The sequence below is a fragment of the Nyctereutes procyonoides genome, unplaced genomic scaffold (genome assembly GCF_905146905.1).
Source record: "Nyctereutes procyonoides isolate TBG_1078 unplaced genomic scaffold, NYPRO_anot_genome, whole genome shotgun sequence".
Lineage (NCBI taxonomy): Eukaryota > Metazoa > Chordata > Mammalia > Carnivora > Canidae > Nyctereutes > Nyctereutes procyonoides.
In genome coordinates this window covers 34,190,779-34,206,221 of record NW_026575020.1, presented here as the reverse complement: position 1 = coordinate 34,206,221, position 15,443 = coordinate 34,190,779, and the positions used below count along the sequence as shown (strand labels likewise).

General features: G+C 43.5%; 1 protein-coding gene across 2 annotated transcripts in view; it reads right to left on the bottom strand.

Moving 5' to 3' along the window:
• MED27 (mediator complex subunit 27) overlaps nucleotides 1–2,987 on the bottom strand; it is a 198,908-nt gene extending 195,921 nt beyond the window's left edge. For both annotated transcript variants that reach the window (XM_055319240.1, XM_055319251.1), the window contains exons 1-2: nucleotides 2,771–2,987; nucleotides 652–796 (exon numbers count right to left, since the gene is read on the bottom strand). In XM_055319240.1, coding sequence (XP_055175215.1) covers nucleotides 652–796; nucleotides 2,771–2,973 — 348 coding nt within the window. In that variant the 5' untranslated portion in view covers nucleotides 2,974–2,987. The remainder of the gene's footprint in view (nucleotides 1–651; nucleotides 797–2,770) is intronic.
• Nucleotides 2,988–15,443: the final 12,456 nt, after the last annotated feature.

Here is a 15,443-nt window from a genome sequence, read left to right as displayed (position 1 = left end):
ACGAGAAGGGAAGACAGTACAAGTGACATCAACAATATTAGTGGCTTAACATTTAGACCACCAGTCCTTAACCTTCTAGGGGTCATGGACTCTTCCGAATCTGATGAAAGCCAGGAAGCCTTCCCCAGGGAAAAAAAAAAAAAAATGCACATACCACAACACTTTGCATATGATTTCAAGGGGTTCAGAAAAGCTGCTCCCTATATCCAGTCTCCAGGTTAAATACACCTGATTTAGGACTTTTTAAAAAAATTAATTATCTGAGCATTATGATTAATTCTCAGAGACTTCAAAGGACTCTCAAAGAGCTCATAGAGAAATTATAAAATTTCCAACTCTGTAACCCCATGCCGAATCAGGGAGAAAAGAAAAGAAAGAAAGGAAAGAAAGAAAGAAGAAAGAAAAGAAAAGAAAAGAAAAGAGAAAGAAAGAAAGAAAGAAAGAAAGAAAGAAAGAAAGAAAAGAAAGAAAAAGAAAAAGAAGAAAAAGAAAAAGAAAAAGAAAAAGAAAAAGAAAAAGAAAAAGAAAAAGAAAAAGAAAAAGAAAAAGAAAAGAAAGAAAGACAGACTTACCCTCACCTTCTGCATTTATGAAATGTAAAAAAACTTGGCTTTTTCTATATTAGCTCCATTTCTGACATGCCTCCCTTACCTTGTTTGACCATTTATATGCTTGCAGGAGTTGACTATAGAGAGGAGTTTTGTCCTGCACAGGATCCAGGCTTAACAGCCCACTGTTATGGAGAGGATGGTTCTCAGATGGCTTGCCTACCAAATTGCTCAGACGTTCCAGCTCACTGAAAAATAAATAGATAAAGCAAATAAACCTGAGTCCACTGAAACTCCAGTTTTTAGCCAACCACATTGGTCAAAGGCTATTCTTCAAACTGTCCATCAGAAGTCTCTTAAGAAGAAATACTTTAAAAGGTTAAGATCAGGGACAATCAAGAAAACCCCTAACTGGGAGCTTATCTTAATTTAAAACCTAGCTCTCTGGTGCCATTCTAAAGGAAGAAAAAAGTTAAGAGCACTGGAACCAGCAAGAGTCCTAAAATCAGGACTGAACAATTCAAATTACCCTCCGGGTAGGGAGGGTGACTTTCTGGGACTTTGAAATGTGGTGTAACATTGCTTCTCACTAAGAGTTTTCAGACCCACATACAGATCATTACATTTGGCAGAACAGCAAGTACCTGAATAGATGATAATTATTTATCATTCGCATAGGGCTAAACTAGTACATGGCACTTCACAGATGGTAAAACTTCACAAAACAAAGAAGAGATAAAATAAACAAATGGAATGGGAAGACACCACCGAGGGGGCTGTGTCAAACATACTTCAGTCTAGCAGGAAAACTCTAGAGAAGCTTGGGAAAGTGAGCCAACAGCAAAAGCACATTCCAGGAGCATGTTCTGTGAGGCCAGTCTCAAACTGTCAACAAAAGACTCTCTAGGAACAGCTTCTCATGCCACACTCCTTTTGGAATCTTCAGCCACCTTCTTCTTGGCACTACTGCATAAAGATTTCAAAAAGCGATAGGGAAATACGAACTTTCTAGAATGGCAGAGGGTTATAAGATCCTGAACGTTACCAAAGGGAGCACACGGAAGAGAGCAAAAACAGCCCGTACATCCCCTCAAGCAGGGAAAGTATTACCTGGCACCGTGCCAGAGAACAGCAAGTGGATGTGGGAGTTGAGGAGGGGTGTGTGATTTCCCGGCTTTCCACCAAAAAAGAATGGCAACTTCTTAGGGGAAAAAAAAAAAATCAAAAGAGGCACCACCCATCATTCGGTCACCACCTACTCCATTCTACCTCCTCCTTCCATCTGGTTACTAAGGAGACCAAGTTGAGGGGAAAAAAAAAAAAAATCCCACCATTCCAGAAATTACAGGATGACTATCTTACCGAATGCCTTTCCCTGCTAAGGTCAGTTCTGAGAGGTAAAAGGCAAAAATCCTGCAATTCTAACCTCCCTGAGAATGGCTGACAAGTTCAGAACCTAGGCAATTAGAGTTCCTACTACCTGCTGGGCATTTCACAAACATCCTCTCACTTATTTCTTACACAACACTTAGAAAGTAGAAGAACGTGACTTGTAAGAAAGAAAAAAGAAATATACCATCCTGAACCTGAAAGGACCGCACATTGATGGGGGGGGGGGGTGAAGGGGGGGCTAAACCTAAGTGATTAAGCTGGCTAAGCCTGAGATTAGGTCTCTCTCTGGAGGAAGAAACTGAACAGGGGCAGAGTGGGAGCGCGGTCCTAATCAGGTGGTTCTGGAGGGGGCCGGCAGGGAGAGATCAAGTCCTGTGCTACCGTGTTTGGGGACCGGGCAGCGTGGGGCTGACGGACTGGTGCTAGTGAAGCCAAGCGCACTGGGGTCTGCGGCAGCGCTGAGCTGGTGCTGGTTGGTACCATCAGACGCGGCGGGGCACGGAGGGCCCACAGGTGAGACACCTGCCAAGCGGAGGCCAGAAGCGGAAGTTGGCGGGAAGAGCACATCTCGTCGGGAACCGAACGAGCACACGCGGAGGTCCCGAGCGGCGGGAGACAGCCAGGACTGGGAGGCCAAGAGAAGGGAGACGAGAAAGCGGGGGTGGGAGACGAGGCGTCCCCGAGGAACACGCATGGGCCTGGAGAGCAGGGACAGACAGCAAGCGAGCGCGGAATCGAGGGCAGCCCCTGGCTAGGAACACTCGCGCGGGGTCGGGGCCGGGTGGGCGCCGGGGGGGTCCCCGACGCCGGCCCCTCCAGCCGGTACCTACTTGAGGTCCCGGTTGACCGAATGCAAGTTGTCCTGGAAGTGCGCAATGAAGGCCTTCTCCCGGCCCTCCAGCGTCTCCTTGTTCCGCATGCCATCCTTCAGGCAGTCGAACACCCTGCTCACGCTGGAGCGCAGCGCCTGGATGGCACTGATTGCCTGAGCAAAGGCCTCCAGGTTCACTCCGACACTTAGCACGTCCGCCATGTTGCCGCCGCCACAGCGGGCTCTCCAAAGCCTGCTTCGCTTGCGAAGGGCCGCGCTCACTGATGACGCAGACCCCCCGAAGGACTCTGGGAAATGTAGTTCTCGCGGGGCTGGGCTCTCCAGGGGATTGGGTGCAGACGCTGTCTAAGACGGCTTCCACTCAGCTTAAACTAATGAGCGGGTCAGAAAGGAATCACCTAGGTTGGGGGAAGTCAGGCTGCTCTCTCGGCTTCCTTAATGGTGACGAGGAACTACAGAAAGTTCCCGCGTTTCCCCGCTCTTGAGCTCGTCTTGGAAATCCTAGGGAAAAGAATTGCTCAGGGCAGAAAAGTGCCTATGGAGGGAAGGATTATGACCGGTTGGATGAAATGAGTCCATATTGTTAAATAAATGAGGGGGAAGGGAAATTTCTTCCCTACAGTAAAATGCCAACTGAGAGAAGTAAAAGAAATGGTAGGAAATTTTTCATTAGGCAACCAGTAGGATGATAATTGATTCGGCTAGAAATCAAGGAATGCTAAAACTGGTGGGTCAAAGTGTAAGGAGTAACTGGATATTTGCATAGTCTCCAACTATCACCCCACAAGACACTTATTACTTAAGAAGGGAGAATAATGATCCAGCAACCTCACTTCCGGTTATATGTTCAAAATAAGGGAAGGCAGGGACAGGGTACAGATACTTGTGCCCTCGAGTTCATGGCAGCGTTACTCACAATAGCCAAAAGGCTGAAGCAACACAAGTGTCCATCGTAGGATAAGTTCATAAACAACATGTGGTGGATACATACAAGGGAATATTTATTCAGCATTAAAAAGGAAGGAAATTCTGACCTTTTTTGCAACATGGTGAACCTTGAGGACATGATGCTAAATGAAATAAGCAGTCGGGAAAAAAAAAAGCAAATACTATACGATTCCACTGAAGAGATACCTAGACTAGGCAAATTCATAGAGACAGAGAGTAGAACGGGGGGGGGGGTGCCAGGGACTGGGGGAAGGAGAGAATGAGGACTTAGTGTTCAATCAGCAGGGGGTTTCAGTTTAGGAAGATGAAAAAGATCCATGGATGGTGATGGTGGTTGCATAACAACATGGATGCACTTAATGCTGCAGAACTGAACACTTAGAAAGGGTTAAATTGTAAATTTTACTTTGTGTAGATTTTGCCAAGATTCTTATTTCTTAATTCAGCAATGTAAAAGAGGACAGTAATACTGACTTCACAATGAGCAACCTGACAGCAGGCCTACCAAGAGCCCACGGTTGACATCACCACTGTAGGACAAATCACCTCCGAACACAATGCTCAGGGGAAAGTGCAACAGGACTTCTGTGATAATTCTGCCAAAAATGCAAAACCGGAATCTGATCAGGACATCAGAGAAACTCAAAGATATTTGACAGAATGACTGACCTATACTTTTCCACCAAACATCCGTGTCACGGAGGGCAAAGAAGTGTGTGATCTGGGATTCTCTTTGCTGACATCATGGAGACAATTGGTGAGATCCGAATAAGGTCTGTAGATTAGTTCATAGTGTTTTAATGCTGATGCTTTCATGGTTTTGATCACTTAAGTGTGGTGATGAGAGAGGACATCCTTGTTTGGGGAGAATATACCTTGAAGGGATAAAAGAGCATCATTATGTCTCTACAAGAAAGAAAACCGGATGAAAATATTTAGAGAGAGAAGTATAGAGCAAGTATGGTAAATATTAACAGTTATGGGATCTGGGTGAAGGACATACAGGCACTGTTTGTACTATTCTTGCAACTGTGAAATCATGTCAAGATAAGTTGTTTAAACAGCCATCAATGAAGGGCACGGAAAGTGTAAATACGGTCTAGGTGGTAAGAAAAATCTTCAGTTCTGCCAGACTCTGCAGACCAGCAATGTGAAATTGTGGAGTTCACTTCAAACCCACTTCCTTAATATTTCCCCGCTCTTCCTTCTCCATGCTCACTCCTCCCTGCTCCCGCACCACCTCAATTCAAATTCTCTAATTGTGGAGCCATAAAGATAAGCTCTGCTCGAAAACTGGACCCTGCTTCTCTCCATGAGTGTTTAGATACTATTTAGATAAATAAAGAGTCTCAAAAAATAAATAAAGAGTCTCGTGAGAAAAAAAGGGGGGGGTTCATTGTTTGGGGTTTACATAATAGCTTTCATTTCCTGACATCTACATCACCTTCATAGCGTTGCCCTTGGCAGCTTTTCCTACCGTGAAGGGGTAAGAAATAGAGGAATCTTCCAGCTGTGGAACTCTAAACAAGCTCCAGAATTCCTTGATCCTCAATTTTCTCATCTGTAAAATAGAACTAGTAATAATACTTCTCTTTATTAAATAGCCGTGAGGCTTAATAACACCTTGAAGGCAGAGCTTTTGAAATAATGCCTGGCAAATAATAATTACTCAGAAGATCATAGCTGTCAGGCGTATGTGCTGGGAAAGTCTCCCATGGGTCTGTGGCCTGTGCTCTATCCCCTCTTGAGGACTCTGTACAGAATCCAGCAAGGATGAACAATGGGCCTACTCGGTAGAATGATCTCTAGTGACATGACCCTGTTGCTAAGAGCTTGTCATTTAACTGTGTCCTATAATTCACTATTTCTTTTGTTTTTTTAAGATTTTATTTATTTATTCATAGAGAGAGAGAGAGGCAGAGACATAGGCAGAGGGAGAAGCAGGCTCCCTGTGGAGAGCCTGATGCAGGACTCGATCCCAGGACCCCAGGATCACACCCTGAGCTGAAAGCAGATGCTCAACCACTGAGCCACCCAGGTGCCCCTAATTCACTATTTCTTGGTGTCCTTTCAAAAAAAAAAAAAAATCTCCTGCAGAGTGTAGGGTTTTGATTTTGGGTTTTTTTTTTTAAGATTTTTGGAGAAAATACTTTGTTAACTTCATAAAAATGAAGGAAAATATCTGTGTTTGTTGGCTTGTTTTGATTTTGGCTTCTGTTCTAGTTTGTTCATCCCTTCTAAGGGAATATTAGAGAAGGCAAACTCTATTATCATGGTTATTCACCTTATTGGGGATCCATGAAGGCTTAGAGAATATGACCCTGACTGCATACTTTGTCCTGAGGAAAAAGATGGACCGGTCTATTTCTGCCAGCACCCGTACATATGTACAAACTGGAGATTTTGCATACAATTTCAGGGAGCTCATAGCTCCCCTAAAACCCAAACATAGACCTCTTATTAGAATCATGCTCTAAGGCAAGTACCATGGGGGTATGACCCACAGCTGGCTGGTAACCACCAGGTCTCCGGTGTCTGGGGCACAATAGATGCTCAGTGTCCATTTGTGGAAGCAATGAGTTAATACAATATGTTGTTTGCCTTCTTGGATCTCCCTCCAAATTACTTTATCTCTTTGTATACTCAGATATTTCTCCCTTCTGCTCAGCCCACCTCCCCCGCCCACCCTCTCCCTTCCCACCCCATGCAATAAGATCTTCCTTTGTCTTATTCTCTGATTCAGTGGTTTAGATACTGATTGGAGCAATAAAGTACAAATATGCTCTGCTCCCACAGTCATTAGTTTTCAGCATTTCTCTCTGGCTCACCTCTTCTGGGAAACTCAGAAATTGATCAGTGGAAATGCACATTTCCCCTGAACCTAGTAAGGAGTCTTTCATCACGGCAACAGAAAACTTTTCATTTTGGAAGGGAATGGACAGAGTTTCTCTAAGGTGCTGTAAATTCTCGAGAATGTTGGCACTTACAGGCTTGCATCTCTGTGTGTTTGTGGGATATAAATTAGTTTAAAAGGAGTTCATTTCGAGCAATATCAGATTTTAATTATTGTGATCTTATGTTTGGGTAAAAGGCAGCAGCACCCTGCTGCTAATATCTTCCAAAATGAACAAGCCATTAGCTTGGTGCTATCAGCTCAAGAGTATTAGAATGAGCAATCAGAATTAAAGTTGTCAGTATTTAATTAAAATATGCTGCAACTCCCATCATATTCAGAGAGCATGTGGTTTAAGCATTCAGACTGAGAAAGCACCCTCATCAATTAATAATTATTAAGGATTTACTAGATACAGAACACTGCATCGGACTGTTGGGCAGAATGTCACCAGATAGATTTAAACCCAAATCTGCCTTGGATAAGCCACAACGTAACTAAGCCACCTGTCGTAATCAGTGTGGCATAATGCTTAAGACCTTGGGGGCTGCTCCAAGGATTAAATTGAGGCAGCATACAGTTCTAGGGACATAGTAGGCATTTGAATTAGTCATTCAACAAATAAAGATATTGGATGTGCTCGACATTTTGTTAAACAGCTGGGGAGCCGGTGGTAAAACCAGGCACAGTTTCTAGCCCTGATAAACGTCGCTGGAAATATCTGAGGTGGACTGCGTGTTCCTCCACCTTCACCTGAAGGCTCAGTGTGTCAGTGAGTTTTGAATTGCTTAGAATCAGATTTATTAAAATTAATCTTAAGTGAGTATGGTCAAGAATCTTCCTTGGTCTCTTCTGAGCCCACTCCCGTTTTCCTCTTATTTTGTCTGTCGTGATTTTGACATGATGGGGATGATGATGACCAAATGATCCCAAAGACAGGGGATCCTGGGGAGCAGGAAATCAGCCTCGATTGATGTCTCTCAGGCAAAGGAGTTAACCCTTCAGAACCTCAGATCTTGTATCTAGAAAATAAGGAAGTGGGATCACCTCCAAAATAGCAATCCAAGAGCATAAGATTAGGAGGAGCATGTTAGTAATTCAAGAAGGAGGAAAGGGAGAGGATCACTCCTTGTTAATGCTGATCACAATCGCTGCACCAGGATTCCTGCACTCCAGGTTCGTTCATTTACCCAGCGATGCTCACTGAATAAAAGGATTAAACAAAGATTCCCTGTGTAACCTGTTCCTGTTCTCAAGGCACTCGCTCACAGCCTAGCAAGAGAGACAGACACAAATGGAACATGAAACACAGTGAGGTTCCACTGCAGGATAAGAGACCCTCACAGAGAACTTTGAAGTTCCTAGAAAAGGTGGTCATGGCATCCTTCTGCACTGGGCAGGCCTGGAGAAGCCTTCTGAGGAGTCTAGGGGATGACCAGGTGCAGTGGGGGATAGAGGTAGGGAAGTGAAACAGACAGCTTGAAGTGGGTGCTGCGATTAGATCTGTGTTTGTGAAAGTCCCCTCACTAGCTATGGAGAAAGTGGGCAGAAGCTTCCAGGCTTAGAGGCAGAGACACCAGAAAGGCAGGGGGTACCTCCACCTGCAGAGAAGCCAACAATGGATGGCACGTGAGCCATATTCTTCCCATCACAGGAAGCCAGGAGGTATTTTAAATATTTTAGTAAATTATTGATTGCCCATTTGGATGCTCACTTAATCAACCACCAAGCATGTTGTTAGGGACCTCCACTTTCTCCCATGTTCTTACGTAATTAAGTACAAAACACCTCAGCAATGGATCCTTTTACCAACACATTAGGCTAAATCAAAGTGGAACACAATGCAAGTTGTTTGCACAGCGTCCACCGCAGCCCATTTGAGGGAAGGATTGCCTTCTAATTCGATTACTGTGTTATGTGGATGGTGTGTTTTTTTTTAATAAATTAATTTTTATTGGTGTTCAATTTACCAACATACAGAATAACACCCAGTGCTCATCCTATCAAGTGTCCCCCTCAGTGCCCGTCACCCATTCACCCTCACCCCCCGCCCTCCTCCCCCTCCACCACCCCTAGTTCATTTCCCAGAGTTAGAAGTCTTTATGTTCTGTCTCCCTTTCTGATATTTCCCACACATTTCTTCTCCCTTCCCTTATATTCCCTTTCACTATTATTCATATTCCCCAAATGAATGAGAACATACACTGTTTGTGGATGGTGTGTTTTAATCAAGACTGACAATGGACTGCTAGCATCAGAGGCTACTAAACGTGTAGCCCTCACATAGCATGTGGGAGCAGAGGGCAGATGCCATGCTTGCAGGTTCCCAGGGGAAGCCAAGGCAGATGGGCAGCCACAGCAACACAGGGATCCTCATCTCGGGAGCTCTTATTGGCACCCCCCTACTCTTCCTAACACTCCTCTCTAGTTGCACACCCCCTCTGCCAAGCCTTAGGTCAGACAACAAAAGAAGGCACATCAGATTCCTGACAAAGAGACAATCCATTCACCATGACGCTGGAGTCTTATTCTTTTATTTATTTATTTATTTATTTATTTATTTATTTATTTATTTATTTACAATAGTCAGAGAGAGAGAGAGAGAGAGAGAGAGAGAGGCAGAGACACAGGCAGAGGGAGAAGCAGGCTCCATGCACCGGGAGCCCGACGTGGGATTCGATCCCGGGTCTCCAGGATCGCGCCCTGGGCCAAAGGCAGGCGCCAAACCCCTGCGCCACCCAGGGATCCCTGGAGTCTTATTCTTTTTCATGTGTTGCTTTATTTTACCTAATCACAAACACACACTTTGAAATGTTAGAAACTATAGGGAAAAAACCTACATAAGAAAACAAGGTTATGCATAATTGCACCGCTCAACATTTTTGTTATTCACGCATATATGTGATTTTACAAAATTGGAATCATACTGTACTGTGACGTGACCTCTATTGTTCATAATACAGCCTAAAAACCTTTTCCTCTCATAAAGTTGTCTTCTAAAACATTTTAATGTCTGCCAAAGATTCCATTGAATGGCTTTACATAATTTCTTGAATTCCCTCTTATTGACAGCCCAGTTTTTCTACTTTAGACTCTGCAGCTGTAGATACTCTAGCCACAAACCTTTGTGTATAAAGTGAACACATTCCCTGCAGGTGATATCTGCTCCCCATTTGGTGGCAAGTTGTTTTGCCTGTTCAGAAATAGTAGGTGTGGAGGATGGCCTCACTAGTTCCCACCATACTGGTAACACCAGTCCATTCTTGGAAGGCAGTGGGGGGCATGGAGAGGTGGAAAGAGCACAGACTTTGAAGGACAGACAGGCACATATGTTCAAATCCCAGCTGTCCCACTTCTGAGGGATCCCATCAGAGAAGGGTTTGGTTAAAACTAACAATCACAGGGATCCCTGGGTGGCGCAGCGGTTTGGCGCCTGCCTTTGGCCCAGGGCGCGATCCTGGAGACCCGGGATCGAATCCCACGTCGGGCTCCCGATGCGTGGAGCCTGCTTCTCCCTCTGCCTGTGTCTCTGCCTCTCTCTCTCTCTGTGTGTGACTATCATAGATAAATAAAAATTAAAAAAAACTAACAATCACATACAACACTACAGTTTAAAGAGAAAGGGCTTACTGGCTTCACATGATAGGAGGTCTGAGGGTATGTAACACGGGGCTGCTGCAGTGGCTCATCGGGGACCTACACCTTTTCATCAGTCTGCCCCAATACCCTTAGTTCCAGACTCATTCCTGTCACTTCAAGGTTGCAGATGGTTGGGTCCCAGCTCTGCATTTCAGGCAGGAAGAAGGAGGAAGGGGCAGAGGTGACACCAGCAGACTTCTGCCCACATCTCCTTGGCCAGAACAATGTTACATGGCCCCTCTACCTGTGAAGGAGTCTGGGAAACTGAATTCCATCTCTTTCCCAGACTATTTATTAGCACCACTGTCCAATAGAGGTGTAATATGAGCCACAAATGGGAGCCTCGTATTTTCTAATAGTTATATTTTAAAAAGATAAACAGCCTCACACCTATTACAATGGCTACTATTTTATTTTTTTAAGATTTTATTTATTTAGTTCAGAAAGAGAGAGAGAGAGTATGAGCAGGGGGAGGGGCAGAGAGAGAGGGAAAAGCAGATTCCTCACTGAGCAGGGAGCCCAATGTGGGGCTTAATCCCAGGACCATGAGATCATGACCTGAGTTGAAGTCAGATGCTTAACTGACTGAGCCACCCAGGTGCCCCAAGATGGCTACCATTTTAAAAAGAAGGAAAGAAAATACATTTTGGTGGGGATATGGAGAAGCTGGAGCCCTGGTACCCTGATGGTAGGAAGATAAAATGGCACAGCCACTGTGGGAAAGAGTATGGTGTTGCCTCAAAAATATAAAAAGAGAATTGCTGCATTATTTAGCAATTCCGTTCTGGGTGTACACTCAAAAGAATCAAATGCAGGGTCTCGGAAAGGTATTTGTACACCCATGTTCATAGCAGCATTATTCACAATAGCCAGCCCAAATATCCATCAGTGGGTAAAGGCTTAAGCAAGTGAAGCAAGTGTTGTCTAACTATACAATAGGATATTATTTGGTCTCACAAAAAGGGCATTCTGACACATGCTACAACATAGGTGAAACTTGAAGGCATCAGGCTCAGTGACATAAGCTAAGCCAGCCACAAAAAAGACAAATACCATATGATTCCATGCACGTAGGGTACCTAGAGTCACCAAATCTGCAGAGATGGAGTAAATGGTAGTTGCCAGGAGCTGAGGGAGAGGAAATGAGCAGTCAGTGTTTAATGGACACAGAGTTTCCACTTGGGAAGATAATAAAGTTCTGGAGATGAGTGATGGTTGCACAGCACCATGAATGTACTTGATAACGCCACTGAATTTGTACACTACAAAATGACCAAGATAGTCCATTTTGTTACATTCATGTTTGTCATAACTGGAAGAAAAAAGGTAAAGAGAAACAGGTGAAATTAATTTTAAGAATATATCCTATTTGATACAATATATCCAAACCATGGCCTTTCAATATGAAAATTACTGAGATAATTTTCATTCCTTTTTGCCTACCAAACCTTTGAAATTCTTCATGTATCTTATGCTTACATTACATTGGACTAGGCACATTAGCTACCTCTCAGCCCACATGCAGCAAGTGGCTACACTATTGGTCAGCACAGAACTAAAATAAAGGCAAGAGAAGCGTGGCTAGGAACTAGAGGTTGGGTCAACCATCTTGACGCTCGGCTGAGTCACATAACCTCCCTGAGCTGGGAAACAGAGTGGTAATGGCTAACTCTTTGTGATTGATGCAAGAATTGTATTGGATGGGGTGCCTGGGTCCCTCAGTTGATGAAGCGTTTGCCTTTGGCTCAGGTCATGATCCCGGAGTCCTGAGATCGAGCCCCACATCAGGGCTCTGTGCTCAGTGGGGAGTCTGCTTCTCTCTCTCCCTCCCCTCCTCCCCCTCACCTCACCTGTGCTCTCTCTTTCTCTCTGTGTCACATAAATAAAATCTTAAAAAAAAAAAAGAATTGTATTGGATAATATGTGGGAAGCCCCCAGCAAACTGTCTGGCACAAAATAGCTGCTCCTGTAAATAGTAGATATTGCTATTCATGTCTCCACGTTCCCATGGAGAATGGAAGTAACAATACAAAAGGACATTATACAAACTGTTTCTTCAAAAGTTTGTAAGACAATAAGGGAAATCTGAATACATTTTGTGAGTTTTTAAAAAATATTTATTTATTTTGGAGAGAAAGAAAGCACACTCCCAAGAAGGTTGGGGGCAGAGGGAAAGGAAGAGAAGAACCAGACCCCCCGCTGAGCCCTGAGCCCAGAACCCAGAAACTGGGGCAAGGCTTGATCTCACAACCCTGAGGTCAGGACCTGAGCCAAAATCAAGAGTCAGATGCCCAACAGACTGAGCTACACAGGCACCGCTATTTTGTGTTTTTTTAAGAGTCATCTTTTAGAAGTACATATTTATGGGTGAAATAATGTGATATGTGAGCTTTGCTTCAAAATAATATGGAGGCACAGAGACAAATGGGAAAAGGATGAAAGAAGATTGGGGGTCGGGGCACCTGGGTGGCTCGGTCAGTTCATAATCTCACTCAATTTCACCTGAGGTCATGATCTCGGGGCCGTTAGATGGATCCTTCGACAGGCTCTGTGCTGGGTGCAGAATCTGCTTGGGATTCTCTCTTTCCCGCTCCATCTGCCCCTCCCCTGCCTCTCTAAGTAACTAAATAAATGAAATCTGAAGAAAAAAAAAAGATTGGCAGTCAGCTGAAAATTGTTGAAACTGGTGATGAGTTTATAGGTTTCATTATATTGTTTGATGTTTTCTACAATGAACTTTGGGGTTTTTTTTAAAGATTATTTATTTATTTATTCATGAGAGATAGAGAGGCAGAGACACAGGCAGAGGGAGAAGCAGGCTCCATGCAGGGAGCCCAACGTTGGACTCGATCCCGGGTCTCCAGGATCATGCCCTGGGCCAAAGGCAGACGCTCAACCAGTGAGCCACCCAGGCATCCCTGGGGTTTGTTTTTTTTTTTTTTAAGGATATTATGTGGATATTGAATATGCTTTGAGTTTTTCAGATTTAGACCTTTTTTAAAAAAATAAGAATTTATTGGTTCTGGTGACAGCCTGGTAGAAATAGGTAGAGTGGCTTCTTGAGCACACTGTCCACTGTGATAGCCATTGCTGGAAAGGAAGAATATGACGTGGTATTGCCAACAGGCACTTCATTCTCCTGCATAATTTCCCCCAAGAAACGGACTTCTGTTTTATCTCCACCCAAAAAGTGATGTCTTGAGTTATCTGCACTGGTGAGGGTGGGGGGCTGGAGGGAGGATTGAAGGCTGTCAAAATGTAATTGACAGTATTCCACTGCTTGGTTGGCAGGTGGGTTTTTGTTTCGTTTTGTTTTGTTTTCCACAATGGATTAAATATGTAAGAGCTAAAACTATGCTAATCACTTTTAGTGAGTGTTCAATTACTGAAAGGTGAGGACCTTTTTTTTTTTTTAATAACAGCTTCATTGGGATATAATTCACATGCCTTAATATTCACCTTTTAAAAAACTGTTTTTAATATATCCACAAAGTGGTGCAGCCATCACCACTATCTAATTCCACAATATTTTCCACTCCCCTTAGTCCCTGGAGACTGCTAATTTCTCTGTCTCTGTGGATTTACCTATTTTGCAAGTCTCATATAAATGGAATCGTATGATAAGTGGTCTTTTGTGTCTGGCTTCTTTCACAGAGCACAATGTTTTCAAGGCTCATCCACTTTATAGCATGCATCAGGACTTCATTTCTCTTTATGGCCCAAAAGAATAGATATATCACATTTTGTTCATCTCTTCAACAGTTGATGGACATTTGGGTGGTTTTCACTTTTTTGATTACTATGAATAATGCTGCTGTAAACATATGTGTACCAGTTACTGTGTGGTCACATGTTTTCAGTTCTCTTGGATATTTATCTAGGAATGGAATTGCTGAGTCATGTGATAACTGTTTAAATTTTTTGAGAAACTGCCAACGTTTTCCACGGTGGCCGTGCCATTTTATGTCCCCACCAGCAACGTATGAGAGTTATGCTTTGTCTACATCCTCGCCAAGGCTTTTTTATTGTCTGCCTTTTTTATTATACCCATCCTAGTGTGTGTGAACTGGACTCCCATGGTTTTGACTTGCATTTGAGCTTCTTATGACTAAGGATGTTGAACATCTTTTCTTGTGCCCATTGGCCATTTGAATATCAGCTTTGGAGGAATGCCTATTCAATTCTTTGTTCATTTTTAAATTGGGTCATCTGTCTTTTTATTGTTGAGTTGTAAGAGGACTTCTAAAGTAAATTCTAAATGATACCTAACATTATAATGAATGTAATTGAGCAAACAATAAAAGCCCTTTGAGATATTCATCATACTATGCCTCACCCAAACTGCTAACAAACACCCCAAACTGTTCTGGATGTGACAGGTTTTCATCACAAATAGCTACCATAAGCCAAAATATCTCCAAAATCTTTCTACTAAAGAGAACAGAGGGACGAGAAGGACGTCATTCCTTTTTATACCTGTGTTTTCTGAGCACCTGTTAGCATCTGGCTGAGTGATTGCTCTCCGGGAACTGGTGCTAACAAGAGCGATACAAACACAAGTCAGCTAAACTTGTGTTTAGCTAAACCTACTATAAGATCAAGGCCATCTGAATAATGACCACTGAGTTTGAAGAGAACTTATAGGAAGGAGAGTCACTTTATCTGAGAGTCAGAAAGGGCTCATGAAGGATATAGCATTAAAGTTAAGCCAGTCATTCTCAAGTCTGTCTGCAGGATGTTCTGAGATTGATACCCTCAGATCGATCCTCAAACATTTATCCAATAAATATTGATGAATTGAATGTGCTCAGGGGATTCACCAGGACCCATAGCTAAAACCCCTGCCTTACAGAGCCTACATTCTAGTGAAGAGAAGCAGATGATAAAAAGAATAGCTTTATCTGTAGCATGTCATGTAGTGAGAACTGTTAAGAAGGAAAATACAGCAGGATGAATCAAAAGAGTGACAGGGAGTCGGCCATTCTGATAAATCCATCTGATAAGGAGATCTTTGAGTGGTGACCTGTATGAGTTCAGGAATTGAGCTGCGAGGTATCTGCAGGCAGAACATTTTTGCAGAAGGGAGCGGGAAGGAGAATCACAGGAGGTGCAAACATCTACTATGGAACAAAACAACCAGTGGGCTGCACATTGATGACGTGTCAATGCATTCCATCAAGTCTTTGTTGGA